This window comes from Peromyscus maniculatus, chromosome 1 (genome assembly GCF_049852395.1).
Source record: "Peromyscus maniculatus bairdii isolate BWxNUB_F1_BW_parent chromosome 1, HU_Pman_BW_mat_3.1, whole genome shotgun sequence".
Taxonomy (NCBI): Eukaryota; Metazoa; Chordata; class Mammalia; order Rodentia; family Cricetidae; genus Peromyscus; species Peromyscus maniculatus.
The window spans coordinates 12,741,561-12,769,382 of NC_134852.1; the positions used below are offsets into that span (position 1 = coordinate 12,741,561).

A 27,822-nucleotide genomic window follows, 5' to 3' on the forward strand; every position below is an offset into this window, starting at 1 on the left:
GGGACGGGCGGGTCCCAAGATGCTGCCTCTCTGAGGGGTGAGCGCAAGCCCACCCCCTGGCCACGCATCCATCATCTGGCTGTCCCCGCAGCCTCAGGGTCATCCTTGTGTGAGCCCGGCCCGGCGGGGTCTTTCTTCCTCCAGCAACAGTCGGGGGCCTAGTCAGAGCACCTGAGACGTCTGTGTCTTTGGAGACTCAGTGTCAGGCGGCGGCGGGAGGCTGGAGTCCAGTCGGGGCTCTAGCTGCAGGGTGCAGCCACGCAAGGTGGAGAAGTCCACGGCAAAGAAGCCGAAGAGAACGAACAGCAGCATGGCCACGGCCCACTCGCAGGCCGCGGAGGCGGATCGCATACGTCGGGAGTACAGGACGATCACTTCACAGCAGTGTCAAGGGCCACGTGCTGAAGCCCCGACGCCCACCTCAGCCGCACTGGCACTTCAGGCCATCTGAGGTGCTCCCCTGCCCTGGCATAACTGGTCACCTGCCTCACGCCCATCCTTTCTCCGGTGCCCTCCAAACCCTGCCCTCTCCGTCTGTTCCTGGTCTGTCCTCGCGTGTGACTCTGACTGGGAATGGAGTACCAGGGCTCCGCACCCACTTTCCAATCCGTGGATCCTTCCTGATCCCAGGATGACTCTCCCGTTGTTTTCCACACAACCCCAAGAAAAACACCGTCCCTGCTCCCTCCGGCTGTATTGCTGCTTGGGGTTTTTCCCCCCTTTTGTTTGGGCTTTTTGGAGACAGGCCTTCATGTAGCCCAGGCTGGCCTTGAACTTGAGATGTAGCTGAAGATGACCTTGAAATTCCAGGCCTGCGGTCCACTTCCCAAATGCTGGGTTTCTGGGCATGTGCCACCACAACTTACTTATTCAGTACCGGGGTATGAACCTAGAGCCTCCTGCATGCTAGGCAAGCATTCGCCCGACTGAGCTACACTACCAGTCCCAGGTTAGGAACTTCTTAAACATGTCCCCGGCCCCGCCAGTCTCAGGCTATGTACAGGTTTCTCCCTATTGCGTGACCCACAGCCTCCTCCACATTAACTCCTTAAAGGAACTGAATCTCCTTGCCCCAAACCTGTTCTTCTTTGTAAGGGACTCCACCCTCCTTTGGACCCAAGTTGACACTTGGGAATTCTCCAATCCCTAGACCAACTGGTCACCTTCTGTCCTGTCTGCTCTACCCACTACCACCACCACACACACATAGACACACACATAGACACACACACACACACACACACACACACACACACACACACACACTGCTTCTTTACCTTGTTTCACTAAACTCCTTAAAACTGTTTTTTGCAAAACAACAACAACAAAAAAAAAAACACCTGTCTTTTGGCCCAGCGGCAGTGCCATACACCTTTAATCCCAGTACTCGGGAGGCAGAGCCAGGCAGATCTCTGTGAATTCTGAGTTCAAGGCCAGCCTGGTCTACAGAGCGAGATCCAAGACAGGCACCAAAACTACACAGAGAAACCTTGTCTCAAAAAACAAAAAAACAAACAAAAACTTTTTTGCTGATGGTGCTGCTTCATGCAGAGGCAGGTGGATCTCTGATCCCTGTGAGTCTGAGGCCTGCCTGGTCTACATAGAGTTCCAGACCAGCCAGGGCTACATAGTGAGACCCTATCTCAAAAACAAAAACAAGCCGGGCGGTGGTGGCGCATGCCTTTAATCCCAGCACTCGGGAGGCAGAGGCAGCGGGATCTCTGTGAATTCGAGACCAGCCTGGGCTACCAAGTGAGTTCCAGGAAAGGCACAAAGCTACACAGAGAAACCCTGTCTCGAAAAACCAAAAAAAAAAAAAGGGGGGGGAGGGGAACAAAACCTTTTTTGTCAGTTTACCTTCCAAGGTCCAGCCCCGAGTCGCTGTCTTCTATCTACTTAAACATCTTTTCACTAATTTCCTTGTGCATGAGCACTGTGTGGAGATCAGAGGATAAGCCAGGTGAATCCATCTCCTCCCGCCATGAGGGCCCTAGGGATCTAACTCAGACCTTGGAGACAAGTGCCTTTACCTGCTAAGCCGTATTGTCCTTCTGTGCATGCTTTTTGACGTACTTTTCTCATCCACCTGTAAGTTAACCTCCAAACATCCTCCTAAAGTTGCTTGCAAAATACAGTCTTTTGGAGGGAGACTAGATATTGAACCCAGCACCTCCCTAGGCAAACTCTCTACCACTGAGCTTTATCTTTATCTTCTTGAGATGATCTCCTGCTGCTAGCATTACAAGTATTCACTAAGTCTGGCTTCATTCATGGATTTCAAAGCTTCTTAAAAGTGAAAGTTTCTGGATGGGCAGTGGTGGCGCACCCCTTTAATCCCAGCACTTGGGGAGCAGAGGCAGGCGGATCTCTGTGAGTTTGAGGCCAGCCTGCTCTACAGAGTGAGTTCCAGAACAGCCAGAGCTACACAGAGAAACCCTGTCTGGGTGGGTGGGGGGTGGCAGGCAAGGCCTGGAGATATGGTTCAGTGGATAAGAAGAGCATTGGCTGCTCTTGCAGAGGATCTGGGTTTGATTACCAGCAATCCCATGGTGGCTCACAATCATTCATATCTCCAATTCTAGGGGATCCAACACCACCTTCTGACCGATTTGGGCACTAGACCTAAACACGATGCATGTACATATAGGTGCAAAATACTTACACCCTCCAAATGAAATAAATCTAAAAGAAGGAACGGAGGGAGGGGGGGGATGGATGGAGGGAGAGAGGGAGGGAGGGAGGGAGGGAGGGAGGGAGGGAGGGAGGGAGGGAGGGAGAGAGGGAGGGATGAAGGAAGGAAAGGAAGGAGAAGGCCGAGACAGGCAAGGTGTCTCAGCAAGCGAGGGTGCATGCCACCAAGCCTGTAACCTCGATTCAGTCTTCAGGAATCACATGGTAGTCAGAACCAACTCCGATGTCCATGTAAGCGTTGTGGCACAGGAGCATTCACACATACATTCATAGGCACGCACTAAATAGATGTTTCGAAAGGGTGGGGTGGGACTGAAGAACATAGCTCAGTTAGTAGGGTGCTGGCCTAGCATGTGGAAAGCCTTGGATTCAGTCCTCTGAACCAGAAAAAGGTAGAGGGTGTGGTCCCCCACACCTAGAATCCCAGCACTCAGAAGGTAGGGGTGGGACAATCAAAAGTTCTAGGTCATCTTCGGCTACGTAGTGCCCTTGAGGCCACCCTAGACTACATTGCTGGACTGGCATTCTCTCCCTCCATCTCTCTCTCACGCACACACATGCATGCACTCAAGCAGAACACACACACACATACACACACACATACACACATACATACACACACACATGCACACACACATACACACATACATACACACATACACACACATACACATATACACACACATACACACACATACACACACACACACATACACACATACATACACACATACACACATATACACACACATACACACACATACACACACACACACATACACACATACATACACACATACACACATATACACACACACATACACACACACATGCACACACACATACACACACACATACACACACACATACACACACACACATACACACACACACATACACACACACACACACACACACACACACACACACACACACACACACCCCTGGCTGGCTCTAGTTAGTAGCATTTCTACTTACGCAGGGGTAAATACTACTCCCTGTGGCGGTCACTTACATGAACACTCAGGTTGGTCTCGGGGCCCGCACAAGTCGCCTGCAGCCTGCCTGCCCCTGAGTCCAGCCAGCATTTTCCCCTCGGCCGAGAGACTTGCCCGTCTGAGCCTGCTGCACCTCTTCAGCACCCAGAGAGATGCTTGACACCCCTGGCTGACACCCCTGGCTGACACCCCTGGCTGACACCCCTGGCTGACACCCCTGGCTGACAGTCATGAACAGAATGCGGGCTGGTCACACAGCGCATGCTGGGAATGGAACTAAGCGGCTCACAAACAAGTCCTGCTTCTTCCTCACACCACTGAGATCAGTTCACTACCTGTGTTTTCCTTAGCTCGGGGTCTCACTAAGTAGCCCAGGCTAGCAGCTTCAAGCTCATGGTGATCTTTTTTGCCTCAGCCTTATCTGCACTTGATAAGAGAGGAAACTGAGGCACTTCAGGGATAGAAGAAACCAGTAGATTCCTCTACATAATCCTCAGAGAAAGTGAGGTTCCTGAGCAACCAATCTGACCTCAAAGTCAGTGCTATCTACTTCGCTTGTTTTGCTTTTGAGACAAAGTCCTACTACATCGCCCAAGCTGGCCTTGAACTCATAAGCCTCCCTCCCAGTATTAGGATTATAGGCTTTGTGCCACCATGCCTGGGTTTCCACTTTCCACTCCAGAGCTGTGATCCTGAATGGACACTAAGGCCCAAAGACATGAAGGGATCCCCACTATGGCACACAGCAAAAGGCAGAGGGAACAACCCCAGAGAAAAGCCGCCTTTGACCAGTCCTCAGCCCCGGGAAAGGATACTGGCCACGATGAGGATGGTGGAGAGGATGCAGATGCTCTGGCGCAGACACCTAATCCAGCGGGGCCCGGGTTGGGGCAGGCCCTTCATCCACCAGGACAGAAAGAATTGTAGCCAGAAGTACAGGTTGCCCAGGATGAAGGCCAGAAAGGCCCCTACCAGGTGTGTGGCCTTCTGGTTAGTCTCCTGGGGGAAGGGAGGAGAATTGAAATAAAATTATGGCAGATGGGAGGGGAATGATAGGAAGTAGACTTTGAACCAGTCCAACGGATGTAACGGAAAATGCAAAACCCGGGGCTGCTGAGGTGGCTGAGCTGGTAAATGCTTTCAGGGACCTGCAGAGGAAGAAAAGAAGTAACTCCTAAAACATGTCCTCTGGCCTCCACCTACATGCTGCGGCAGGCAAGTGCTTCCCACCCACCCACTCCCACACACAGAACCTGCCACCCTCTCACCAACCATCAGACTAGGTACCTTGGTCTTTGTCAGCTCCACAGAGCATTTATCAGTTTTTATTTGTGTGTATGCGCATGCCCCTTGTCTGGAGGCCAAAAGAGGGTGCAGGTTCCACTGAAGCTGCAATTACAAGTGCTTATGAGTGCTTGGAACCAAATTTGGGCCCTCCAGAGGAGCAACAAGTGTTATCAATCGCCAAGCCGTTTAAATTTAAATCCACTGCCAGGTCCTCAACCCTTAACACCAATAATAGCACATCCCACAAAGTAGCCGTTCAGGAAACGTGAGTACAATAAATCTTGAATTCCCCGAAGTGTGGAGAGGGAAACATACCCTAAAGGGAAATTTTTTTTTTGTTTATTAGTTTTAGTTTTTTTTTTTTGACACAGGGTCTTTCTGACTCTTCATCCCAACTCCTGGATTGAACCTAGGACTTCATGTATCAAGACAAATCACTCTACTACTGAGCTACAGCACCCCCACACACACCAAAGACAGGGTCTCACAGAACCCAAGTTGTCCTTGAACTTGATATATATGACCTGGAACTCCTGATCCTCCTTCCTCTACCTCCCAAGTGCTAGGATAACCGGTTTGTACAACCACGCCCAGCAAAATTTAGATAAAAAAAAATTATTGGAGGCACAGAGAAGTGGCTCTCTGGGTTCAAGGCCAGCCTGCTCTACATAGCAAGTTCTAGAACAGCCAGGGCTACCCAGAGAAATCCTGTCATAAAAAAAAAAAAAAGAATTATTGCACTTATTTTGAGGGAAGAAGCGGGTGTCACAACATGGAGCGTGTGTGGAGGTCAGAGAACAAGGCCCAGGGGTTAGTTCTCTCCTATTATGTGAGTCCTGAGGATCGAACTCAGCTTATCAGGCTTGGCAGGCACTTTCACATGCTGAACCGTCTGGATGACTCCGAAATTTTGGTACTTGGCAGGTGAAAATTTCATAAATGTGATAATGGTTTGTGACTTACAGAAACACATGTTAAAAATGTATGCATTTTTTAAAATAAGGCCAGATGTGATGGCACACACATGTAATCTTGGCTACATAGTAAGTTCCAGGACTGCCTGAGCTAGAGACAGACCCTGTTTCAAAGAACCAAACAAAAAAAATTCATGAAAAGGCCGGGCAGTGGTGGTGGTGGTAGTAGTGGTGGCGCACGCCTTTAATCCCAGCGCTTGGGAAGCAGAGGCAGGCGGATCTCTGTGAGTTCGAGGCCAGCCTAGGCTACAGAGCGAGTTCCAGGACAGGCTCCAAAGCTACACAGAGAAATCTGTCTCAACCCCCACCACACCCCCCAAAAAATTCATGAAATCCTCACACTGTGGATGCTGAAACAAGAAGAATGCAAACTCAAGGTCAACACAGATAAATAATAATCAGATTGTCTCAAATAATAAGTCATTGAGGGGGAGAAAACTGGAGAGAGAGGCCTAGGAAGTTCCCTAGAAAGGCAATCAAATGGAATAGGGCCTGAGAAGGCAGCTCAGTCCACAGAGTGCTTGCCTGGGTGTGGTTCCCAGTGCCCATAAAACAGGAGTGGGGCCCACCTGCAATCCCAGAACTCATGAGGTGGAGGCAGGAGGATCTGGAAGAATGCAAAGCCATCCTCCAATACATACTGAGTTTCAGACTGGCATGGGCTACTTGAGAGCCCCCCCCCCCCAAAAAAAAAGTGTTCTTTAGGTTGAGGAACATAGAGCAAGCAAATAAATTGTTAAGCCATGACCAGGTCTCGCCCACCCTGCACCTCACCTGCCTTCAGTCAGGGGCCGAACATCAGAGACAGGACATAAAACACAGTAACAAAATAAAACCAGTGAGATTTTTCCTATCGGTTGTCCACTCATTCACTCTACAATTATCTGTAGAGCCGCATGAATGCCGTAACTAGAGTCTATGAATCTCTGTTCATTTCTGACCACCCACAGACAAGCTGCTTGCTCGTTAGGGTACAGCCAAAGGGACGAATAGAATTCTGTGGAGATTCTGTATAGAGAGAAGACTCAACCTTTGTACCGATCGCAATAATTTCATGATTTATTGAAACGGAGAATGGTGGCTGCAATAAAATTCTCCCAACCTCAGAGGAGGGTTCTGCGAGGTTCTGAGTACACACCTTATTAGCACAGGCTGCTCACTCTACAAAGTCCTCTATGCGCTAGCGCGGTCCAAGAGGAATGAGAACTACAAGTCCCAGAAAGCCTTGCGAGCCAAGTCCACAGAAAGAGCCGCTAGAAGCCGCGGGAAACATAGGGAATTGTAGTCCGGTTTCCGGAGGCTGGCCACCCCCGGGTTCGCTCCCCAGCGCATCTCACCTGGAAATTGCCTACTATGGAGGTTCCCAGGGCACAGAGGAGCCCGGTCCACAGAATCAACTGGTTCTGCCACGTTTTGACTCTCCAGTCCCGGAGTTGATGATAACGCACAATGCAGATCCAAATAGCTAGGAAGGAGAGTCAGACTCACCACGGGGTTCCCAGCTGAAGGGGAAGACTTGAAACCGGGAGAAGCTAAGATCGGAGATAAGGGTAGCATAATGGAAGAAGGGATTTGGAAGCGCAGGGCTTTGGGGTCTGGATTCCTGGGTCTGAGGGAGGAGGGCTGGGATGTGGAGTCCCAGCTGTCGGGGAAGAGGGGCTAGTTGCCCCTATCTGGGGAAGGAGGAGCTAGGGACTCTTTGGGCAGCTTTGGGCTGGCAGTAAAAGGTCTGGAAATACTTACCTAGAGCAGCTCCTATATTGAGGACTTGGCCGAAAATGCAGCTCTGGGGAGCGTAAGACCCACATTTACTGCAGAAGATGAACAGGGTCATCCTTTGGCTCCTCCGAGGTAAGACCCTCAGTTTTCCTCCCCCCATCACCCCCCTCAGCCACAAGAACCTGATAAAGGGGAAGCCTTTCCCGAGGTCCACACTCCCGTTAGCCACGGCAATTGCAAAGCTGAGATGGGAAAGATACAGGAAGTGTTAATAAGAGGATCTTAAGGATGATAACTTTCCCTTCTGCTGGCCAAACAAAACACTTCACTGTGTTCATGGACTTCTGGCCCCATCCTGCGTCACAAGCAGGCGTCCAACACCCAGCTGTCCTCCCCCAGACCCAGGAATCCAGCCCTCCGTCCAACCCTTCTTCTCCCTCCGACCAAAGCATCCTTTGGGCCTCTGCTACTTACACAATCCAGATGCCAGCCGCGGCCCACAGAGCTAGGAAGACTGGCAGCAAGTACAGGTAGTTCCACATGCTGGGCTCTTGTAGTAGAAGTGGAGAGGCTGGGTCTCCCAGGTCAGGGAGCAGTCCTCAGATATATGGGGTCGAAGACACCTGCTTTTGTGGCCACACTTGCTGGAAGACTGGTTGAGGCAGGCCAGCCTTTGCTCAGGGCACTATTCCCTATCTTTCTCACCTTCAAGCAACTGATGTTTGTCTGTCTTCTTGGTTCTTCTCCTTCACCTCCACCTCCCGGTCTCTGGGTTCCCCTAGGACCTTCACCTCTCCAAGTCCCCTCGAGTTCTCCTAACTTTCTCGGTACGTTTAGATCTGGGTGACAGTATCCGGAAAGACAGGCTTTGACTCCAGGTGTGGCCAGGAAGGCAGGCTTCCACATACCCACAGAGGCAAAGTCCGGGCTGAGTGTATATGAGATATGGCCTTGGGTCTAATCAGTCACTTTCTGTAAGACACCCAAACTACCACTTCCTGTCTCAGATGCGTAAAAGCATCACCTCAGCTTCAGGGAGCCCCTAACTTCCTTCCCATGGCTATGTGGGTTCAACGTCGGAATCCCCCAGCACTTCATCCTCCCGACAAGCTAGATACAGCCTCCCAGAATGCATGCACCTTACCTACCTGCAAATTCAGGCTTCTTAGTTTTGGATTCTGCCATAGCCCAGGCTGACTTGAATTTGTGACCGGCAGTCTCCGGGGTAGCCGGAAGTACGGTCCTGTACCACCAGGCGGGTTGTTGGTTATGGGTTTCTGCTTTCTGGGTGCAGTCGGTTTGTTTGGGTGGCTTGATGTGGGTTCTTGATGACCCCGCCCCACATCCTCTCCTCATCCTTTCTTTTTGTGTTTGAACCGAGTTCCCCAAAGCAGGCAGGGTGTGGGTGGGAAACCCCTGCCCCTGCCAGCAGCCACTTATTCTTTATTTCTTTATTTTTCTGAGATAAGATCTTATTACATCGAGGAGGCCAGTCTCAAAAGCAAATCCTCCTGCCTCAGCCTTCCTAGTGCCCGGAATTCAGGCCCGGAGAGATGGCTCGGTGGATAACAGCACTTGTTATGCAAACCTACCACTCAGGCATGGCTGCTTGTTCCCATAACTGTTTGATTGACAGTCAGACAAACAGATCCCAAGAGCCAGCCTCGCCTGAAGGATGGCAAGCTTCCCTTCCAATAAACAAACCCTGGCGGGAAAAGGAAGATGGTGAAGACTCGCGCCATCTCCTCTGCCTTCTGCTTGCATGCAGGCACTCACAGGGCAGTACAGGGCCACACACACAGCGCAGAAATTATGATAACGATAAAAATAATAAACAGGGGGTGCCAGGCGGTGGTGGCGCACGCCTTTAATTCCAGCACTCGGGAGGCAGAGGCAGGCGGATCTCTGTGAGTTCGAGGCCAGACTGGTCTACAGAGTGAGATCCAGGACAGCCAGAGCTACCCAGAGAAACCCTGTCTTGAAAAACCAAATTAATAATAATAATAATAAATGGTCAATGAGGTGGCAATACGTGCTGCCAAGTCTGAAGTAGGACCTGAGTCCTGAGTCCAGTCTCTGGGACACATGGGGCACTGTGTGTCCTGACGCCTACAAGTTGTCCTCTGAACCCCTCACTCACGTCACGGCACATGCAAAATAAATAAATAAATAAAAGCAATGGCTAACGATGATAATAAAAAGCCGACTGCCATTTTCCTTCTCCGGTCTGTCCCCTCTTTGGTGCCCTCATGTTTGGGTCACATCTCCACCTTTCTCTGAGGAATCAGGAGACTGGATCCTACTCCCTCCCTCCCTCCGCAAACCCTTCTCTTGCTTTCTTTTTTCTTTGTTCTCCCTTCCTTCCTTTCTTTTTCTTCCTCTTTTTTTTTCTTTTTGTTTTGATTGTTTGTTTTTTCCAGAGTGGGTTTCTCTGTGTAACCCTGGCTGTCCTGGAACTCACTCTGTAGACCAGGCTGGCCTCGAACTCACAGAGATCCGCCTGCCTCAGCCTCCCGAGTGCTGGGATTGAAGGTGTGCGCCACCACTGCCTATCCTTTCTTTTCTTTTCTTTTCTTTTCTTTTCTTTTCTTTTCTTTTCTTTTCTTTTCTTTTCTTTTCTTTTTTTTTGTTTTGGGGAGACAGAGTCTCATGTAGCTCAGGCTGGCCTCAAACTCACCATGAAGCTGAGGATGACCATGAACTCTTGATTCGCCAGCCTCCAGTTCCCGAGTGCTGGGATTACAAGTGTACACCACTATGCCGAGTTCGTTCAGGGCTGGTGATGGAGCACAGGGCTTCATGTGCGCTAGCCCATTACTTTACCAACGGAGCTGTAGCCCTAACATCCCATTTCTTTTTTAATTTTTTTAAATTACATTTATCTGGGGCTGGAGAGATGGCTCAGTGGTTAAGAACACTGGCTGCTCTTCCATGGGACCCCACATAGCAGCTCACAACCACCTGTAACTCCAGTTCCAGGGGATCTGATGCCCTCATACAGGCAAACATACAGGCAAAACACCAATGCATATGAAATAAAAATAAATCATAAAAAATTACATTTATTCACTTTTTTTTTTTAAAGGCAGGGTCTCACCATGCAACCCTGCATAGCCTGGAAACTTGCCATGTATACCTGAGTGGACCAAAATTCATAGCAATCCACCTGCCTCTGCCTCCTGAGTGCTGACATTGAAGGTGTGTGGTGACAACCAGCTGCTTAATTTGGGGGGGAGGGGGCACACACATGTACAGTGGCATATATGTATAGGTCATGGGGGGGACGTCTCGTAGAAGTCAGTCCTCTCCCACCATGTGGACCCCAGGGACTGAACTCACGTCCTCAGGCATCATGGCAGGCACCTTTATCTGCTGAGCCAGCCCACTCGTTTTCTTTCCTCTCTTTCTAATTTGGATAGAAGTCACCTAACGTAGACTCAATCCCTTGGAGGCAGAAAAAGATGTCAGATGCCCTGGACCTGGAATTACAGCTGGTTGTGAGTGACCCAACATGGATGCTGCGAACCAACCCTGGCTGTCCTGGAACTCGCTCTGTAGCCCAGGCTGGCCTCAAACTCACAGCGATCCCCCTGCCTCTGCCTCCCGAGTGCTGGGATTGATGGTGTGTCCCTCATGTCCAACCTGATATTTGTTCTTGAGGTCCATGTCCTTGTCACGAGCTGTTATGAGGGGAGCTGAGGATGTGACTCAGGAGTAGAGCAATTTGCTAGTCTGTGCAAGGATCTGGGTCAGTTCTCCACGGTGGTAAAAGCTGATTGGAGCTCTGCTTCTATGAATGGATCGATTGGTGTGATAAGATGGCTCACTGGGTAAAGACACCTGGCATGGCAGCCTGGCAACCAGAGTTCTGTTCCTGGAACCCGTGTGAAGGTGAAAGGAGAAAACTCACACCACAAAGTTGTCCTCTGACCTCTAGGCATACACACACACATACACACACACACACACACACACACATACACACCTGCACACACACATATACACACCTACACACACATATGCACATACATATACACACCTACACACATATACACACCTGCACACACATACACACACACACACACACACGTGTATATACACATACATACACACAATTATACACACACATACACACCTACACACACACATCCACATCCACACACACACATACTTACACACACACCTGCACACACACATATACACACCTACACACATATATTCACATACACACACGTGTATATACACACACACATATACACACACATATACACACATACACACACATATACACACAATTATACACACAAATACACACATATACACACCTACACACACATCCACATACACACACATGCACACACACACACTATGGCATATGTTCTCCACCAGGAATGCACACAATAACAATCTTTTTTAAAATTTTGTTTATTTGTTTGTTTGTTTTTGAGACAGGACCTCTGTGTAGCTCTGGCTTTCCTGAAATTTACCATGTACATAGACCAGGCTGGCCTAGAACTCACAGAGATACACCTGCTTCTACCTCCTCAATGCTGGGATTAAAGACTTGGGCCACTACCCCAGCCGATTTTTTTTTTTTTTATTAATTTAGTAGATAACCACACCAGAATTCCAGAACTTAGAAAAGGAAGCAGACACTAAGTTCCGTGACTAACCAAGAAGCTATTTGCAATTGATATCTGCTGAGAAAGGCAAAATCAGTTTTCTCCGATGGAGTGTCATGGGTACATCAACCACACTCCAATGAAGAGTTGACCAAAACAAAATGGACTCCGTGCTTTTTCTATGTGTGTGTGTGTGTGTGTGTGTGTGTGTGTGTGTGTGTGTGTGTGTTTTGGGTATTTCTTTTCTTCTTTTCTTTTTTCTTTTTTTTTAAAGACAGGGTTTCTCTGTGTAACCCTGGCTGTCCTGGAATTCACTCAGTAGACCAGGCTGGCCTTGAACTTAGAGATCTGCCTGCCTCTGCCTTCCCAGTGCTGGGGTTAAAGGCATGCACCACCACCATCCAGCCTTTTCTTTCTTTTTTTTAAGTATGTTTGTTTTGATTTTCATGCTTTGAGGTTTTTTGTGGTTTTTGTTTCGTTTTGTTTTGTTTCGTTTTGTTTTGTTTTTAAAGAGAGAAAGGCCAACCGGTGGTGGCGCACGCCTTTAATCCCAGCACTCGGGAGGCAGAGGCAGGCGGATCTCTGTGAGTTTGAGGCCAGCCTAGTCTACAGAGTGAGTTCCAGGACAGCCAGGGTTGTTATACAGAGAAATCCTGTCTCCAAAAGTCATATATATATGTTATATATAATATATATTATAAAAATTATTTTAAAATTTTTAAAGGGAAATTAAAAAAAGAAAGACAATTAATCACTCATTGGGGTAGTGGATGTCTTACTTGTAGACTAATTTAACTGAGTCTCTAGGAGCCTCCTGTCTTCCCGACATCTAATGCTAGCACCATCTCTGGACTTGGTCAGCAAGAAGGCCAACACCAGGTGTAGCTTCTGGGCCTCACATGCTCTCTTTGGTGACTTACCCAGTCTGTGGTCTCCTGTTTGCAGCAGCAGAACACAGACTGAGACACACACAGCATCCTTTCTAGGGCTGTGTAATGTTCCACTGACCCCATCTCTTTGGTCCTAGACCTTAAATTCTGCTGGATTTCCAGTGTTTTGTCACTAGGACTTGAGGCTTTGTTGTGTGAGATTGTTCCTAAGGAAAAGCCTTTCCTCTTTCCCAGGCATGTGAACTGTGTTGACCTCCCAAGTCTCGTGAGTCTTCTCTCTCCCTCCTGGAAGGAATGTTTCATCTGGAAGGCAACCACTAATACAACAGGGTCCCTTCCCTGAGAGGAAGAACGTAAGAGAAACCAAGGTAGCTAGCATAGGTATTTGGGACCAGAGACACCTGCTGTCTCAGCACTGTGGAGACAGAATCAGGCGTTTCAGAGATCTGAGTTCATCCTTATGGTTCAAAGCCAGCCTGGGCTCCATGAGGCTATCATATATATATTTGGGTTGGGGATTTAGCTCAGTGGTAGCAAGCGCAAGGCCCTGGGTTTGGTCCTCAGCTCCGAAAAAAGACAATACTGAGGGGCTGAGAGAAGGGCTGAGGAGTGAGTGCATTTGCGGAACAGGCCTGGCTATCTGGGTTTGATCCTTGAAACCTGCCTCAGTAGGTAAAGTCATTGTCACGTAAACCTGAGGATGGAAGTTTGGCCCCCAGACTCCATGCAGGGGCGGGGGCGGGGGCCGGGGGCGGGGCGGGGCCGGGGCCGCGGGAGTGAGCTGGAGGATGTTGGAGGGATGGTTCGCCATGCAAGGACGCTGTCACCAAACCTGACAACCTGGGTTAAATCTCTGGGACTCACACGACAGACGGCGAGGACTGACGCACTGCTTCATCTCTGACGGGTCCTACGTGTGCTGGAGTTGCACACTTACACGGACACATGAATTTTTAAAAAATTCATATTTAATTTTGTTTGTTTTCTGAGACAGGATCTCTCTGCATAGCCCTCTCCGGCCTAGAACTCACTCTGTAGACCAGGCTGCCCTCGAACTCACAGAGATCCACCCGGCTCTGCCTCCCTAGCGCTGAACTAAAGCTGTGTCCCACCATGGCTGGCCCATAAATGTAATTAAAATAATAATAAAATAAAGTAAAAACTGGCCATGGTGGCTTGCCAGTAATCCCAGTGCCGGAGACCTGATGAGGCTCACTGGCCAGCCAGCTTAGTCATGAGTTCTAGGCTGGTTACAGACCCCATATCAAAATTCAAGGTGGGTGGTACCTGAGAAAGGACACCGGACGTTGTCCTCTGGCTTCCACATATATGCGCATATGCAGGCGTACACTCTAGCACACAGAAATGCACCTCCCCCAAAACAAGAACACATAAATTCACGGAGGGGAGGGGGGGTAACCAAGTTGTAATAAGGGGCACAGTGGTCCCCCACAAGAGGAGGGGGGGAAGCTCACAGGGAAGCCTCACCAACCGCACTGAGAAAGAGGATGTGTGAGGATTTGCAGAGTAAGAGAAGGCCTCTGCAGAGTCGGGGCCGTCCCCAAACCTGGCCTGTGGAAATGCAATGCCTCTGTAAGCTCAGAGGGAGCAGTCAGTAGAAAACAGAGTAAAACCCAAAGGTCTAGGATGCCACAAAGACTTGGGATGGTTCCCTGGGGTACTGGGAAATCTCGGGAGGTCTTTGAACCAGGAAGACTCAGAGGAAAAAATACTGAGTATCAGGAAACAAATAAAGCCTGGGTGTGGTGACACACGCCTTTCTCAGCACTCGGGAGGCAGAGGCAGGTGGATCTTTGTGAATTTGAGGCCAGCCTGGTCTAGGCAGTGAGTTCCAGACCAGCCAGGGCTACATAGTGAGACCCAAGAAAGAGAATGACACCCACACACACACACAGACACACACAGACACATACACACACACACACAGAGACACACACAGAGACAGATACACACAGACACACACACACAGAGAGACACAAACAGACACTCAGAGAGACACAGATAGACACACAGAGAGACACAGATAGACAACACACACACAGAGACACAGACATACACACCCACATACAGAGACACACAGATAGACACACACACACACACACAGACAGACAGACACACACATACATACAGAGACAGACAGACACACACACAGAGACACAGACAGACACACACATACAGAGACAGACAGACACACACACATACAGAGACACACACAGAAATACAGACACAGACACATACTCACACATTCACACACACACAGAGACAGATACACACAGAGACACAGACAGACACACAGAGAAAGACAGACACACACACATACTCGCACACACACAGATAGACACAGAGACACGCACAGAGAGACACACAGACACACACACACACACAGAAAGACAGACACAGACACATACTCACACACACACACAGAGACACACACACATACACACAGAGAGATACAGACAGACAGACAGACAGACACACACACACACACACACACACACACACACACACACACACACAGTGAGTGGTGGCTATGCCTGCCAGCCCAGCCCCAGCTCTTGGGAAGCAGAGGCAAGAGGATTGCTTCAAGGTTAAGGCTAGCTCAGTGTATGCAGGAAGTTCCAGGCCTGTCAGAGCTCAGTAGTGAGACTCTGTCTCAAAAAAACAAAATTATGTCAAGCGTCAAGCGGCGGTGGTGCACGCCTTTAATCCCAGCACTCGGGAGGCAGAGGCAGGCGGATCTCTGTGAGTTCGAGACCAGTCTGGGCTACAGAGTGAGTTCTGGTCTGGAACAACCAAAACTACACAGAGAAACCCTGTCTCGGAAAAACAAAGTCGCAAATAAACAGGGCTGAGGACGTAGCTCAGTTGGGAGAGTGTGCCTAGAATTCATAAAGCCTGGTTTCTACCAGCAACACCACTTTAACCAGAAGTGATATTGCCCACCTGGGGAGGTGGGGCAGGAGCAGCTGAAGTTCAAGGGAATTTGAGTCCATCCATGAGGCCCTGTCTCAAAGAAATGGAGGGAGACGGGAAAGGAGGGGAGGGGAGAGAGAGAGGAGAGAACCATGAAAATGCCCGTAGTGTCTGGCATTACTATTCTCTGTCTGTATTTCTCTGTCCGTCCCTCTCTGTTCAGGCTCTTTCCGTGTGCCCAGGCTGGCCCCACACTTGTGTCCATCTTCCTGCCTCATCCTCCCGGTGGCTGGGGCTGCCGGCATGCACCACGTGCAGGGGATGCTCCGTTTCTTGACTCATGTCTATATGACTCACACACATCCACACAGCCCAGTGACCCCGAGGACAGAATACCTGGAATCATCCCAAATTGCACAGATTCAAGAGATTGCGGCAGGCAGGGGTTGTAGTGAGTGGTAGAGCGTTTGCCTGGCCCAAGGCCCCGGGTCCTGTCCTAACACTGAAAGAGAAAAAGACTATGACACCCCCCTGCCCGCCCCCCCTCCCCTGAAAACTCAAGATTTCAGCTCAGGCGGGTTTGAGTTCAGATGTCATCTCTAATGCAAAAATAGTAGGAGGGACTAACTGTGGTTATGGCAGGGCAGCCCACTGATAACACAGATCGGAATCTGCAGCTTCAAGGTCTCATTAAGCTGAGATCCAGTCTTCGTTTGTTTGCTTCCTTCCCAGAAGCTCCAGACAGAGTCCACTTGCTGACTTGTTTTGTTTTGTTTTGTTTTTTGTTTTCGAGACAGGGTCTCTCTGTGTAGCTTTGGAGCCTGTCCTGGAACTCTCTCTGTAGACCAGGCTGGCCTTGAACTCACAGAGATCTGCCTGGCTCTGCCTCCCCAGTGCTGGGATTAAAGGCGTGCGCCACCACCGCTGCCCGGCCACTTCCTGACATTTTAAAAATTATGTTTTTATTGTGTGTGTGTGTCTGTGTGTGTGTATTTCTCTCTGTGTGTTTGTGTGTCTGTGTGTCTCTGTGTGTGTGCGTCTATGTGTGTGTGTCTATGTGTGTCTGTGCTTGTGTACTTCTGTGTGTGTCTCTGTGTGTCTGTGTGTGTACCTCTGTGTGTGTCTATGTGTTTCTGTGTGTGTGTGTATGTCTATGTGTGTCTGTGCTTGTGTGCTTCTGTATGTGTCTCTGTGTGTCTGTGTGTGTGTGTCTGTGTGTGTACCTCTGTGTGTGTGTGTGTGCGCCTGTGTGTGTGTGTGTTGGTGTGCATAACCCGTTGTACCTGAGATGATCAGGAGTCAGTTTTCTTCTATCATGTGGGTTCCAGAGCCTGAGCCGGGTTGTGGGGCTCAGTGGCAAGCACCTTTACCCACTGAACCCTGTTGAGATAGAGACTCGCACAGCCCTGTCTGGTCTCAGTTCCCTATGTGCTAAAGATGACAATGAATTTCTTCTCTTCAGAATGCTCACGTTACAAACGCTCCTCACTATCATTCATTGCCTGCTAGCTCTGTGAGTCTAGTGACCTCTCCCTCCCTCCTCACCTCCCTCCCTCCCTCCTCCTCTCTCTCCCTCCTCCTCTCTCCCCCTCCCTCCCCCCCCTCTCTCCCTCCCTCCCCCCACTTTCCAGTCCATCTTCTGGCTCATTACAGCATCTTCTCCCCTCCCTTTCTGCTTCTGGCCCTTGGGAGTATGAGGCTCAGTTGGTAAAGTAACTGTTTCCCCAGCATGAAGGCCTGAGTTTGATCTCCTGTGCCCATGTTAAAAAATAAATAAGGCTGGAGAGATGGCCCAGAAGTTAAGAGCACTTGCTGCTCTTGCAGAGAACCTGGGTTTCCTGTACCTACACAACAGCTGACACACTCCTCTGTATGTATTCTAAACATTTGTGCACACGCACCCAAAAAATAAAAATATAAAAAATCAGCCTGGCGGTAGTGACGCACTCATTTAATCCCAGCACTGAGGAGGCAAAGGCAGGTGGATCTCTGTGAGTCTGAGGCCAGCCTGGTCTACAGAGTGAGTTCCAGAACAGCCAGGGCTGTTACACAGAGAAACCCTGTCTTGAAAAAACAAAAGGAACAAAAAAAAATTTTAAAATAAGATACATGTCTTTTGAGGAGTACCACTGAGAAGGATGTTCTCTGGCATCCATATAGGCATACACACACACACACACACACACACACACACACACACACACACACACACACGAATGAATGAATGAATGAATAAATAAATAAATAAATAAATGAGTAAATAAGTAAATAAATAAATGAGTAAATAAATAAATAACTGAGTAAATAAACCAAAGGCTTGGACAGGGCTGGGGTGTCGCTCAGTGGCAGAGAGCTTGCCTAGCATGTACAAAGCCCTGTGGGCTCCAGCCCCAACCCTCACAAACGGAGTAGCGTGGCCGGGGCTGTGATCCTAGCCCTTGAGAGGGGGCAGGACCACTGATGTTATTCTCAGCTGTAAGCTGTAGAGTATTGGAAGGCAGCCCAGGCTGCATGGTACCTTGACTCAAAGAAAAAAAGTTAACTAAATATTTTTCTTGGTTTTTGTTGTTGTTGTTTTTCAAGACAGGGTTTCTCTGTGTAGCCCTGGCTATCTGGGAACTCAGTTTGTAGACCAGGCTGGTCTCAAACTCACAAAGATCTGCCTGCCTCTACCTTCTGAGTGCTGGGATTGAATGCATGCACCATCACTGCCTAGCCTAAAATTTAAAAATTACAAAAAATTAAAAAATAAAAGAAAATAAAATTGGGAGGAGCTAGAGAGATGGCTCAGTGATTAAGAGCACTGGCTGCTCTTACAGAGAACCCCCATTTAATTCCCAGAACCCATATAGTGGCTCACAACTGTCTGTCATTCCAGTCCCAGAGGATCAGACATTCTTTCTAGCCTTCTTGGGTACCTTATGCACACACAAGGTGCCCATATGCACATGCAAGGAACACACTCATGCACATAAGATAAAAATAAAGGGGAAAATAATACAAAATTTTTTAAAAAACTTGGCAGGGTGTGATGTTGCACCTCTTGAATCCCAGTACTTGGGAAGGAAAGGCAGGTGGATCTTTGTGAGTTCGAGGCTAAACTGGGTCCTGCATAGTGAGTTCCAGGCCAGCCAGGGCGACCTAGTGAGACTCCATCTCAAAATAAAAATAATAAATAGTTAGTGACATTTGTATTTATTGATTTTGTGTGTGTCTTTGGGCTGGAGTAGGGCACATGCCAAGGTGCCCTCGTGGTCGGAGGACAGCTTGAAGTAGTAGCTTTTCTTTTTCTACTATAAGCATCATGGGGATTGAATTCCGTGTGTTGGTCTTGGCAGTGGACTAAATTTAAAAATAGAAAGAAAGAAAGAGGGAGGGAGGGAGGGAGGGAGGAGAGAGAGAGAGAGAGAGAGAGAGAGAGAGAGAGAGAAAGAAAGAAAGAAAGAAAGAAAGAAAGAAAGAAAGAAAGAAAGAAAGAAAGAAAGAGGGAGGGAGGGAGGGAGGGAGGGAGGGAGGGAGGGAGGGAGGGAGGAAGAAAGAACGAAAGAAAGAAAGAAAGAAAGACAAAAAAGAAAGACAAAAAAGAAAGTCCGCTGAGCGGTTTCAGCTGGTCTCTCCCTCCCTCTCTTCCTCACTCCCTCCCTCTCCACTTCCGGAAGTGCCAAGTACTACTCTACTTTTTTTAAAGACCAAGTTGTATGTAGCCCAAGCTGCTCTTGACCTCTTGCTCCGCCTGCCTCGGCGCCCCCAAAGTCAGGCATTACAGGTATTAACTACCACACCCAGCTTCCAGACGGCTTCTTCACTAATGACAGGTTAATAGCTTTAGAGAAAGCCCAGGGATATCCTCTCTGGCTGTAGCCCTCTGTCTAGCCTAGCATATAAGCCCTGCTCCTGCCTTGGGGTGCAGGGATCCTCCTCCATGGCCTCTCAAGACGTTCTTCTGCCTCTAAGTCCCTGATCCATTGCACTTCCTTCCGTTCCGGATCCCTCTGCACCTATCTTGTGTCTTCTTCTGGTGGCCTTTTTTTGTTTGTTTTGTTTTTAGAGACAAGGTTTCTCTGTGAAACAATCCTGGCTTTCCTGGAACTCACTCTGTGGCCCAGGCTGACCTCAAACTCACAGAGATCCGACTGCCTCTGCCTCCCGAGCGCTGGGATTAAAAGCGTGCGCCACCACACCCCGGTGTTATGTATTTCCAAACCCCTGGCTTTGCAGTTAACTGTAGCCCTGAAAAGCAGATGGCTGGCTGTGTGGCTTGGTTCTCGCAGACAACACCAGAGATTCATACCGGATGGGCGAGAAGATGGGGTTTGTGGTGTAGTTGGCTCTGACCCCCCGGGGGTGCGGGAAGGAGAGGAGGAAAGCGGAGAGAACCTCAGATCCCAGAGTCCTTCCTTCTGAGAGAGCCTGATGCCCTGTGGGAAATGAGGCACCGAGATTGCCTGTAGGCAAATGCATGGAGCTGGGAAGCAGGTAAGAGGCGGCAAGGGAGGCGGGTGAGGGGAGAAATACAGTAATAATTGCGCAGTGGGTTCGAGGTTTCCCTTGGGAGTGAGAGGGACGCTTTAGAACTAGTTAGAGGTGATGTTGTATTGTCACTGGACCATACGCTTTATTTATTGCTTGGTTTACTGTTCTGAGATGGAGTCTCATGAAGCCCAACTCCACATTGGTTAGCAAAGGAAGGAAAAAGAAAACAGGAAGAAAAGGACCCTCACCTTATTTTTTGCTTGTTTTGTATTTATTCCATGTTTGTGTGTATGTGCATGTGTGCAAACACTTTTATTTGTGTATGTGTGTGGACATGCTGGGATTACGGTGTGCATGTGGAGGCCAGAAGAACACCTGCCTGTCTATGAATAACAGTTTTCTTTGAGCCTATATTTTCTCTCTTATTTCATTTTTGTTTTTTAATTTTAAAATTGTATTTTTATGTGCATTGTTTTTTTTTTTGGTTTTTGTTTTGTTTTGTTTTTTGTTTTTTTGGTTTTTTTGCTTGCATGTATGTCAGTGTGAGGGTGTCAGATCCCCTGGAATTGGAGTCACAGACAGTTGTGAGCTGCCATGTGGTTGCTGGGAATTGAACCTGGGTCCTCTGGAAGAGCAGCCAGTGCTCTTAACCACTGAGCCATCTCTCCAGGCCCTCTCCCTTATTTCTTCTGTGGTTGTTATTATTACATCCTTCAGCAAATCTTTAAAAGAAAAATACGTTTAGTGTGTGTGTGTGTGTGTGTGTGTGTGTGTGTGTGTGTGTGTGTCAGGCTTGGTTGCCGAGTGTCATCTGCCTAGTGAGCCGCCTTACTGGCCCCAGCAAATCTTTATCAAATGATAATGATAGATTTCTGGGATCCCAGCACTGGGGAGGTAGAGGCAAGAAGGCCACTTCGAGGACAGCTTGTGCACAAATTCGAGGACAACACCAGCGACAGGAGACACTATCTCAAACAAACCAACCAAAAAACAAGCCACAGTCAACATTTCTCAGGGAGGTTTGTTACAGGCCGAACTGATGAGGGAATAGATAATGGACGAGGTCCCAGAAGTCACGGGAGACAAACAATTTAAGACTGAGTGGCTGGTGTGGGAGGTGCGGCTTGTTAGAAAGTCAGATTTTAATCTAGGAATGTGTTAACTAGAGAAACACCAGACCTAAGACGTTACTCAGCATCGCCCAAATTTCTGCCGCCTTCATTTTTTTTTAAACAGGGTTTTTCTGTAACAGCTCTGGCTTTCCCGGAACTCACTCTGTAGCCCAGGCTAGCCTGGAACTCACAGAGATCCGCCTGGCTCTGCCTCCCGAGTGCGGGAATTAAAGGCGTGCGCCGCCGCCGCCGCCGCCGCCGCCGCCGCCGCCGCCGCCACCACCACCACCGCCTTGGCCCACATTTCTGGCTTTGTTGCGAGGCATCGGTGTGTGCATGGGTGTTTGGCCTGCATGTATGTCTGTATGTCGTCTGTATGAGGGTGTCAGATCCCCTGCAGCTGCAATGATAGACAATATTGAGCTGCTGTGTAGCTGCTGGGAATCAACCCGGGATCCTCTGGAAGAGCAGCCAGTGCTCTTAGTCACGGAGCCACCTCTACAGTCCCTAGAGAGCAGCCCAGTGACTGCTCAGTGTTTGGGATCCAATGTAGCACGGAGCTTTTTCTCAGGGTGAGCTTTTAAGCACAGAAACCATATCCTGGGTTGACATACTTCAGTTAACAAAAACAGCCCGAAGCAGAACTCCAGAAGCCAAAAGGCACGGTTAGTATATTTGGAGACTTCCCCAGAACTGTGGACGATGATGGGTTTCAGAGCTTTGTTCTCACGTTGGCAGGTGTTGCTGCCTATGTGCTGGGTTCTAAGGCCTGAACGGTGCTTCCATCACGGTCTCCGCTGTGCTAAGGTCTGTCCCAGCTGGCTTCTGCTTGTGGGGTGACAGTCAACATGTACACCAAAGTCGGGTGCGGTGGTGCCAGCCTGTAATCCCAGCACTCTGGAGTCCGATCCACTCAGATCCACTCAGGAGGATCTCTGGGGATAGCCCGAGCTAGGGTGACTTCCAGGCCAGCTGGGGCTATAAAAACTCTCTCTGAAAAACACAGGCGCTGGACACCAGTGGTGGGGGCAGGGAGCGGGGATGAGTGTCCAACTCATTTAATCCCAGCACTCCGGAGGCAGAGGCAGTGGGTCTTTAATTTTGAAGGCAGTCTGGTCTACAGAGTGAGTTCCAGGACAGCCAGGACTGTTGTACCCAGAGTCCCCCGAAGACCACCAAGAGACCAAATCTGATGCAAAAGCAAAGTCTTTTCACTGTTGCGGGTACACCCGGATTCCTCCGTCCCTCTGACACAGTAGTAGAGCAGGAGAGACCCCTAGTAGCAATGAGACAGGGTTTTTTGTAGGGAGTAAAGCAAGTGGGGGTCTTGGAGTCTTCAGACTACATAGAACAGACTCAGGATTGGTTTATGTGAGTGGCGATCACGTTAGGAACTTTTAGTTGGCTAGGGTAAGTTGGGGGTTACAGTTATCTGGCTGGCCTCGCGTACTGACTGTGGGGGCTGGCTCAGTGGCCCAGGCTTCATGCATGCGTCCGATCTCCCGGTTCTGCTGGCCAGGGGCATCAGGGATTAATTGTCTTTTGTTCATGGCCCTCCCAGAAACTGCTTGCTCAGTCTCTGGACACTGAAATTGAGGCCTGATCTCTGAGAGAAGACTGACAGCCTGTTATGGCATCTGCTTGGTCCGTTCATTCCCCCCTTGAGTTGTATATCATCTCCCATCTTGGAGATGTTTCTTTTTGGTAAAAGACTTTATCACCAGGGTAGTAGATTATTTTGGAGATTAATTGGACCAGGAAGTGAGAGTATTTTTGTTTTGATCTAAAACTTGAACGCTAACTTAGGGGGACAAGCCAGAAGCGTATGTCCACCAGGTATCTTCCAGTGGGGTCAGGAAGCCAGCTCCCACTGGGTTCTGAGTGAGATTACAGAGGTGGGGCCATGTAGGGGTTGTTCCACACAGAGCCCATTTCCCATTTCAATGGCAAAGTGAGCCTCCATTATATAATCGTTGCCGTCTGCAAGTGTCTCATGGGTTTGGTTCAGGGGCTGATAGTGGGATTCTAGCATCCTCAGTTTAGTGGTACCCAGACAGGAGTCATCATTTAGTTAAGGCATGGATGACATAACAGCCAATAGCAATTAGCAGAAGCAGAAGGGCCAAAAGCCCTGTGATGGCTGACAGAGTTCCCTATCCTGAAGGAACTGGGAAATGAGAATGGGGACAGTTATTATTTTATCTCAGGTTCTCTATGACAAGAAATTTACATTTGAGCTAACATTCAGGAGGTGGGAGGGTGTGGTGATATTTTGTGTGTGTTCTAATAAATAAAACTTATCTGAGCATCAGAGAACAGAGCCAGCCACTAGATTAGACACAGAGGCCAGACAATGATGGCACACATACCTGCTGTGGGATGTCTGTATGTCAAATTGCTCTGATTGGTCAATAAATAAAACACTGATTGGCCAGTGGCCAGGCAGGAAGTAGATGGGACAAGGAGAGAGGAGAATTCTGGGAAGCAGAAGGTTGAGGAGAGACACTGCCAGCCGCCACCATGACAAGCCGCATGTGAAGACTCCGGTAAGCCACCAGCCACATGGCAAGGTATAGATTTATGGAAATGGATTAATTTAAGCTATAAGAACAGTTAGCAAGAAGCCTGCCACGGCCATACAGTTTGTATGCAATATAAGTCTCTGTGTTTACTTGGTTGGGTCTGAGCGGCTGTGGGACTGGCAGGTGACAAAGATTTGTCCTGACTGTGGGCAAGGCTGAAAAAACTCTAGCTACACATACCATCAATCCTATCACTCGGGAGGCAGAGATCCATCTGGAACTCTGTGAGTTCAAGGCCACACTAGGAACAGAACCAGGCATGGAGGCACATGCCTTTAATCTCAGCACTTGAGATCTCATGTCTTTGCTTGGGAAGGACACACACCTTTAATCCCAGGGAGTGATGGCAGGAAGCAGAAGGGTATATAAGGCGTGAGGACCAGGAACTAGAAGCTTTTAAGCAGTTCAGCTGAGACCCTCAAGGGTAAGGACTCAGGCTTTCAGTCTGAGGATTCATGGAAAGAGGACTGACTGAGGGGTTGGCAAGGTGAGGTTGGCTGTGGCTTGTTTCTGTAATCATTCAGCTTTCACCCCAATATCTGGCTCTGGGTTTTTGTTTTTGTTTTTATTATAAGACTTTTTATGATTCGTGTTATGGGTGGGGGGAACAAGGGTGACATTTTCTCTTCTGTAATTGCTTCTTGCTGATATTGGGAAGTTGTTGTCAGGACCCTGGAGAGCCAGAATGTTAGCCAAAGGCAAGGAGGGAATTTAGAAGCATCCGGCTCATTGACCAGCTGAAGAGACGGCAATTTTACCGGCTGGATTGGTCCATATCAGCTTTCAGCAACTTCAGGGCTCACAGTCATTTGGAGTAGGTTGTCACCAGCAAACGATGCTTGAATGTGTCTGTCAGCTGAGTGGAAACCTGTTGAGATAGATAGAAACCAGGAACAGGAGTTAAAATTCGTGAACTTATTTGGAACTTTCAGACCCATAGTCTCAGTAATTGAGGAAAGGGAGGATCCCAAGTCCGGGGGGAGAGAAAAACACCATCCTCAGGAATAGACCGGAGGGGAAACTTAGGCTGAATTTATCCGGCATCCTTTTGGCCTATGAGAAGTGGATCCAAGTTTTATGACTTTGCCAGTTTTTTGAAGTTTGTGTGAGTTTCCATTTCATGAAAAGACATAAAAGTTCCAGATATATTAGCGTTCTCAATCTGTACTGAAACCCATATTGTAGAAAAAGCAGGTAACAGGTATCTGTAAAACAGTAGGAGTAAGCCGCAGTAGTGGTGGCACAGGTCTTTAATCCCAGCACTCTGAAGGCAGAGCCAGGTGGATCTCTGTGAGGCCAGCCTGGTCTACAGATCAAGATCCAGGACAGGCAACCAGCAGGAATAGACTCATGCCCTTGAGTCCTAGCAAAAGCTATAGATTTGGGCTAAAAAAAAATATTTTTTGCTTCTGTATAGAGAGCCCGGTATAAATTGGACTGAAATGTCTTTGGCCTAATGAAAAGCATCTGTAAGTCTGTATTTAGAAGACAACCAAAAGAGATCTAAGATCTTGAGCTCATAGTCCAAACAGTAAGCAGTCATTGCTCTACTCGGCTATCAGAATTCTATTAATGTTAAATTCTGAAGTTCCGGGGCTGAAGAGATAAGAGATGGCTCAGAGGTTAAGAGCACTGACTGCTCTTCCAGAGGTCCTGAGTTCAATTCCCAGCACCCACATGGTGGCTCACAACCATCTGTAATGAGATCTGGTGCCCTCTGCTGGCCTGCAGGGATACATGCTGTATACATAATAAATAAATAAATCTTTAAAAAAAAAAAATTCTGAAGTTCCAGTGCAATAACAGTATGGTGGAGAAAAGAAAAGCTTTGTAATGTCTTTTATATATCTTCCTCGCGTCTTTATATTTTTTAGATCCTTAGAATTTATTATTTCTTAGAAATATAAACAGCTATTATTTAAGAACAGCCATTTCAAATTATGTTTGAAACCTGTTTATCCCTTAATATGAAGCTTGTGAATAAGGCAAACTTGTTTGTCTCTCTCTCTCTTTTTTTCAGGAGACCTAATAGCTTTAATTAATTAATGCATTGATCAATGAACTAATAAGGTGGCTGCAACCTTGTGGAAGACTCTGGTTGTCTGATGTTGATAAGCTGACAGAGCTGTAGCTAGCCCAGTCATCCATGCCCACAGAGATCTGAGAAGGATAAATTATTTTTTAAAAAGATTTATTTATTATGTATACAGTGTTCTTTTGGCCAGAAGAGGGCACAAGATCTCATTACAGATGGTTGTAAACCAGCATGTGGTTGCTGGGAATTGAATTCAGGACCTTGGAAGATCAGCCAGTGCCTTTAAGCCAACTCTCCAGCCTGAGAAGGATAAATTCTGTGTGCAGACTAAGCAGCTTCCAAATCTATTAAAAAATGACAGAGACTATCCATTACCCAGACCCGCCATCATCCCAGGCTCCTGTAGTCTTCACAGCGTTGGCAGGACAGGTGTCAGGACAGCATCAGTCTTTGGCTGCTGGGCCCATAAGGTGAAAGTTCTCCCCGTGGGGGAGGAACTTGGGGAAGACCGATCTTATTTTGTCAGTGTCTTGTTCATCTAGTCTGGGCCGGATCCCTGGCAGCAGGTGTTGACTCCGGCATCTTGCCCAGCGGTCGGTGTTGTCAACAATTCAGGTAGCAGCCTCATGTCGTTGTTCCATATCTTCTTTGGAGACCTTGGGAGTCATTGCTAGGAGCTGGGAGTCTCTGTAAGCCTTTTATTAAATAATTTAAACGCCATATTCATCAGATCTTTGACAGGTTTGAGGACCATTGTCTATTAAATACAACTGAGCCAAACAAATCTAGGCCTAATCTTCAAAACATCTTTAAGTTTGGTAACAATAACCAGGCCAATCTGTTATCCTGTAGATGTATTTGTCAAATGGACCTCTCAGGTTCTGTTTTTCTCCTATAAGTATATTTTATAAGCATTTTTCCTATATATAGACATTATATGAGCAGTTAGACTGCAGTTTTCATTATAGATTACAGATGTGATATTGACAATTTTAAGGAACAGGTTTGGATTTCTCTATGAAACTCTGAATAGCTAAGAGCTTTAGCTTTGTCATTTCATGGGAGGCCAACATATAGACTCCTGTCATCCAGAGGGCTGGAATATGATGATTAATCGTTAACCTGTATTTTGGATCTCAGTCCTCCTCTCTCCTTTACAGGCATGATTCCATTTTTGTTTTTTATTTTTTTGTTTTTAGAGACAGGGTTTCTCTGTGTAGCTCTGGCTGTCTCTGTAGACCAGGCTGGCCTCGAACTCACAGAGATCTGCCTGGCTCTGCCTCCTGAGTGCTGAGATTAAAGGCCTGTGCCACGGCCGCCTGGCTCATGATTCCATTTTTAATATAATATTCTGCAGTAAAGAATCATCAGGTTTTTTTCTAAATGAAGAAACCAATGGTTAAATCCCCAATATATTTTATAATTTTCCTTAAAGTTCGGTATAGTTTATATTTCCTCTGGCCTTTTATAATTTTTCATATATCTTTAGATCAGGCCTTTCCCTA

General features: G+C 48.1%; 1 protein-coding gene across 1 annotated transcript; it reads right to left on the reverse strand.

The window, feature by feature from the left end:
* Positions 1-31: 31 nt before the first annotated feature.
* Tmem150b (transmembrane protein 150B) lies at positions 32-8,360 on the reverse strand. The gene is made up of 6 exons (XM_006991949.4): positions 8,144-8,360; positions 7,852-7,911; positions 7,694-7,761; positions 7,288-7,415; positions 4,505-4,688; positions 32-374 (listed from the first exon to the last, which is right to left on the reverse strand). Exons 1-6 carry the CDS (start codon positions 8,209-8,211, stop codon positions 163-165), a joined length of 720 nt encoding a protein of 239 aa, XP_006992011.1. The 5' UTR covers positions 8,212-8,360; the 3' UTR covers positions 32-162.
* Positions 8,361-27,822: the final 19,462 nt, after the last annotated feature.

Coding starts and splice junctions, on each gene's coding strand:
- Tmem150b (XM_006991949.4), bottom strand. CDS start 8,211: ATGTGGAACTACCTGTACTTGCTGCCAGTCTTCCTAGCTCTGTGGGCC. Junction 7,912..8,143: donor GCGGCTGGCATCTGGATTGT/GTAAGTAGCAGA, acceptor TTCCCATCTCAG/CTTTGCAATTGCCGTGGCTA. Junction 4,689..7,287: donor CCATAGTAGGCAATTTCCAG/GTGAGATGCGCT, acceptor CCCTTCCCCCAG/GAGACTAACCAGAAGGCCAC.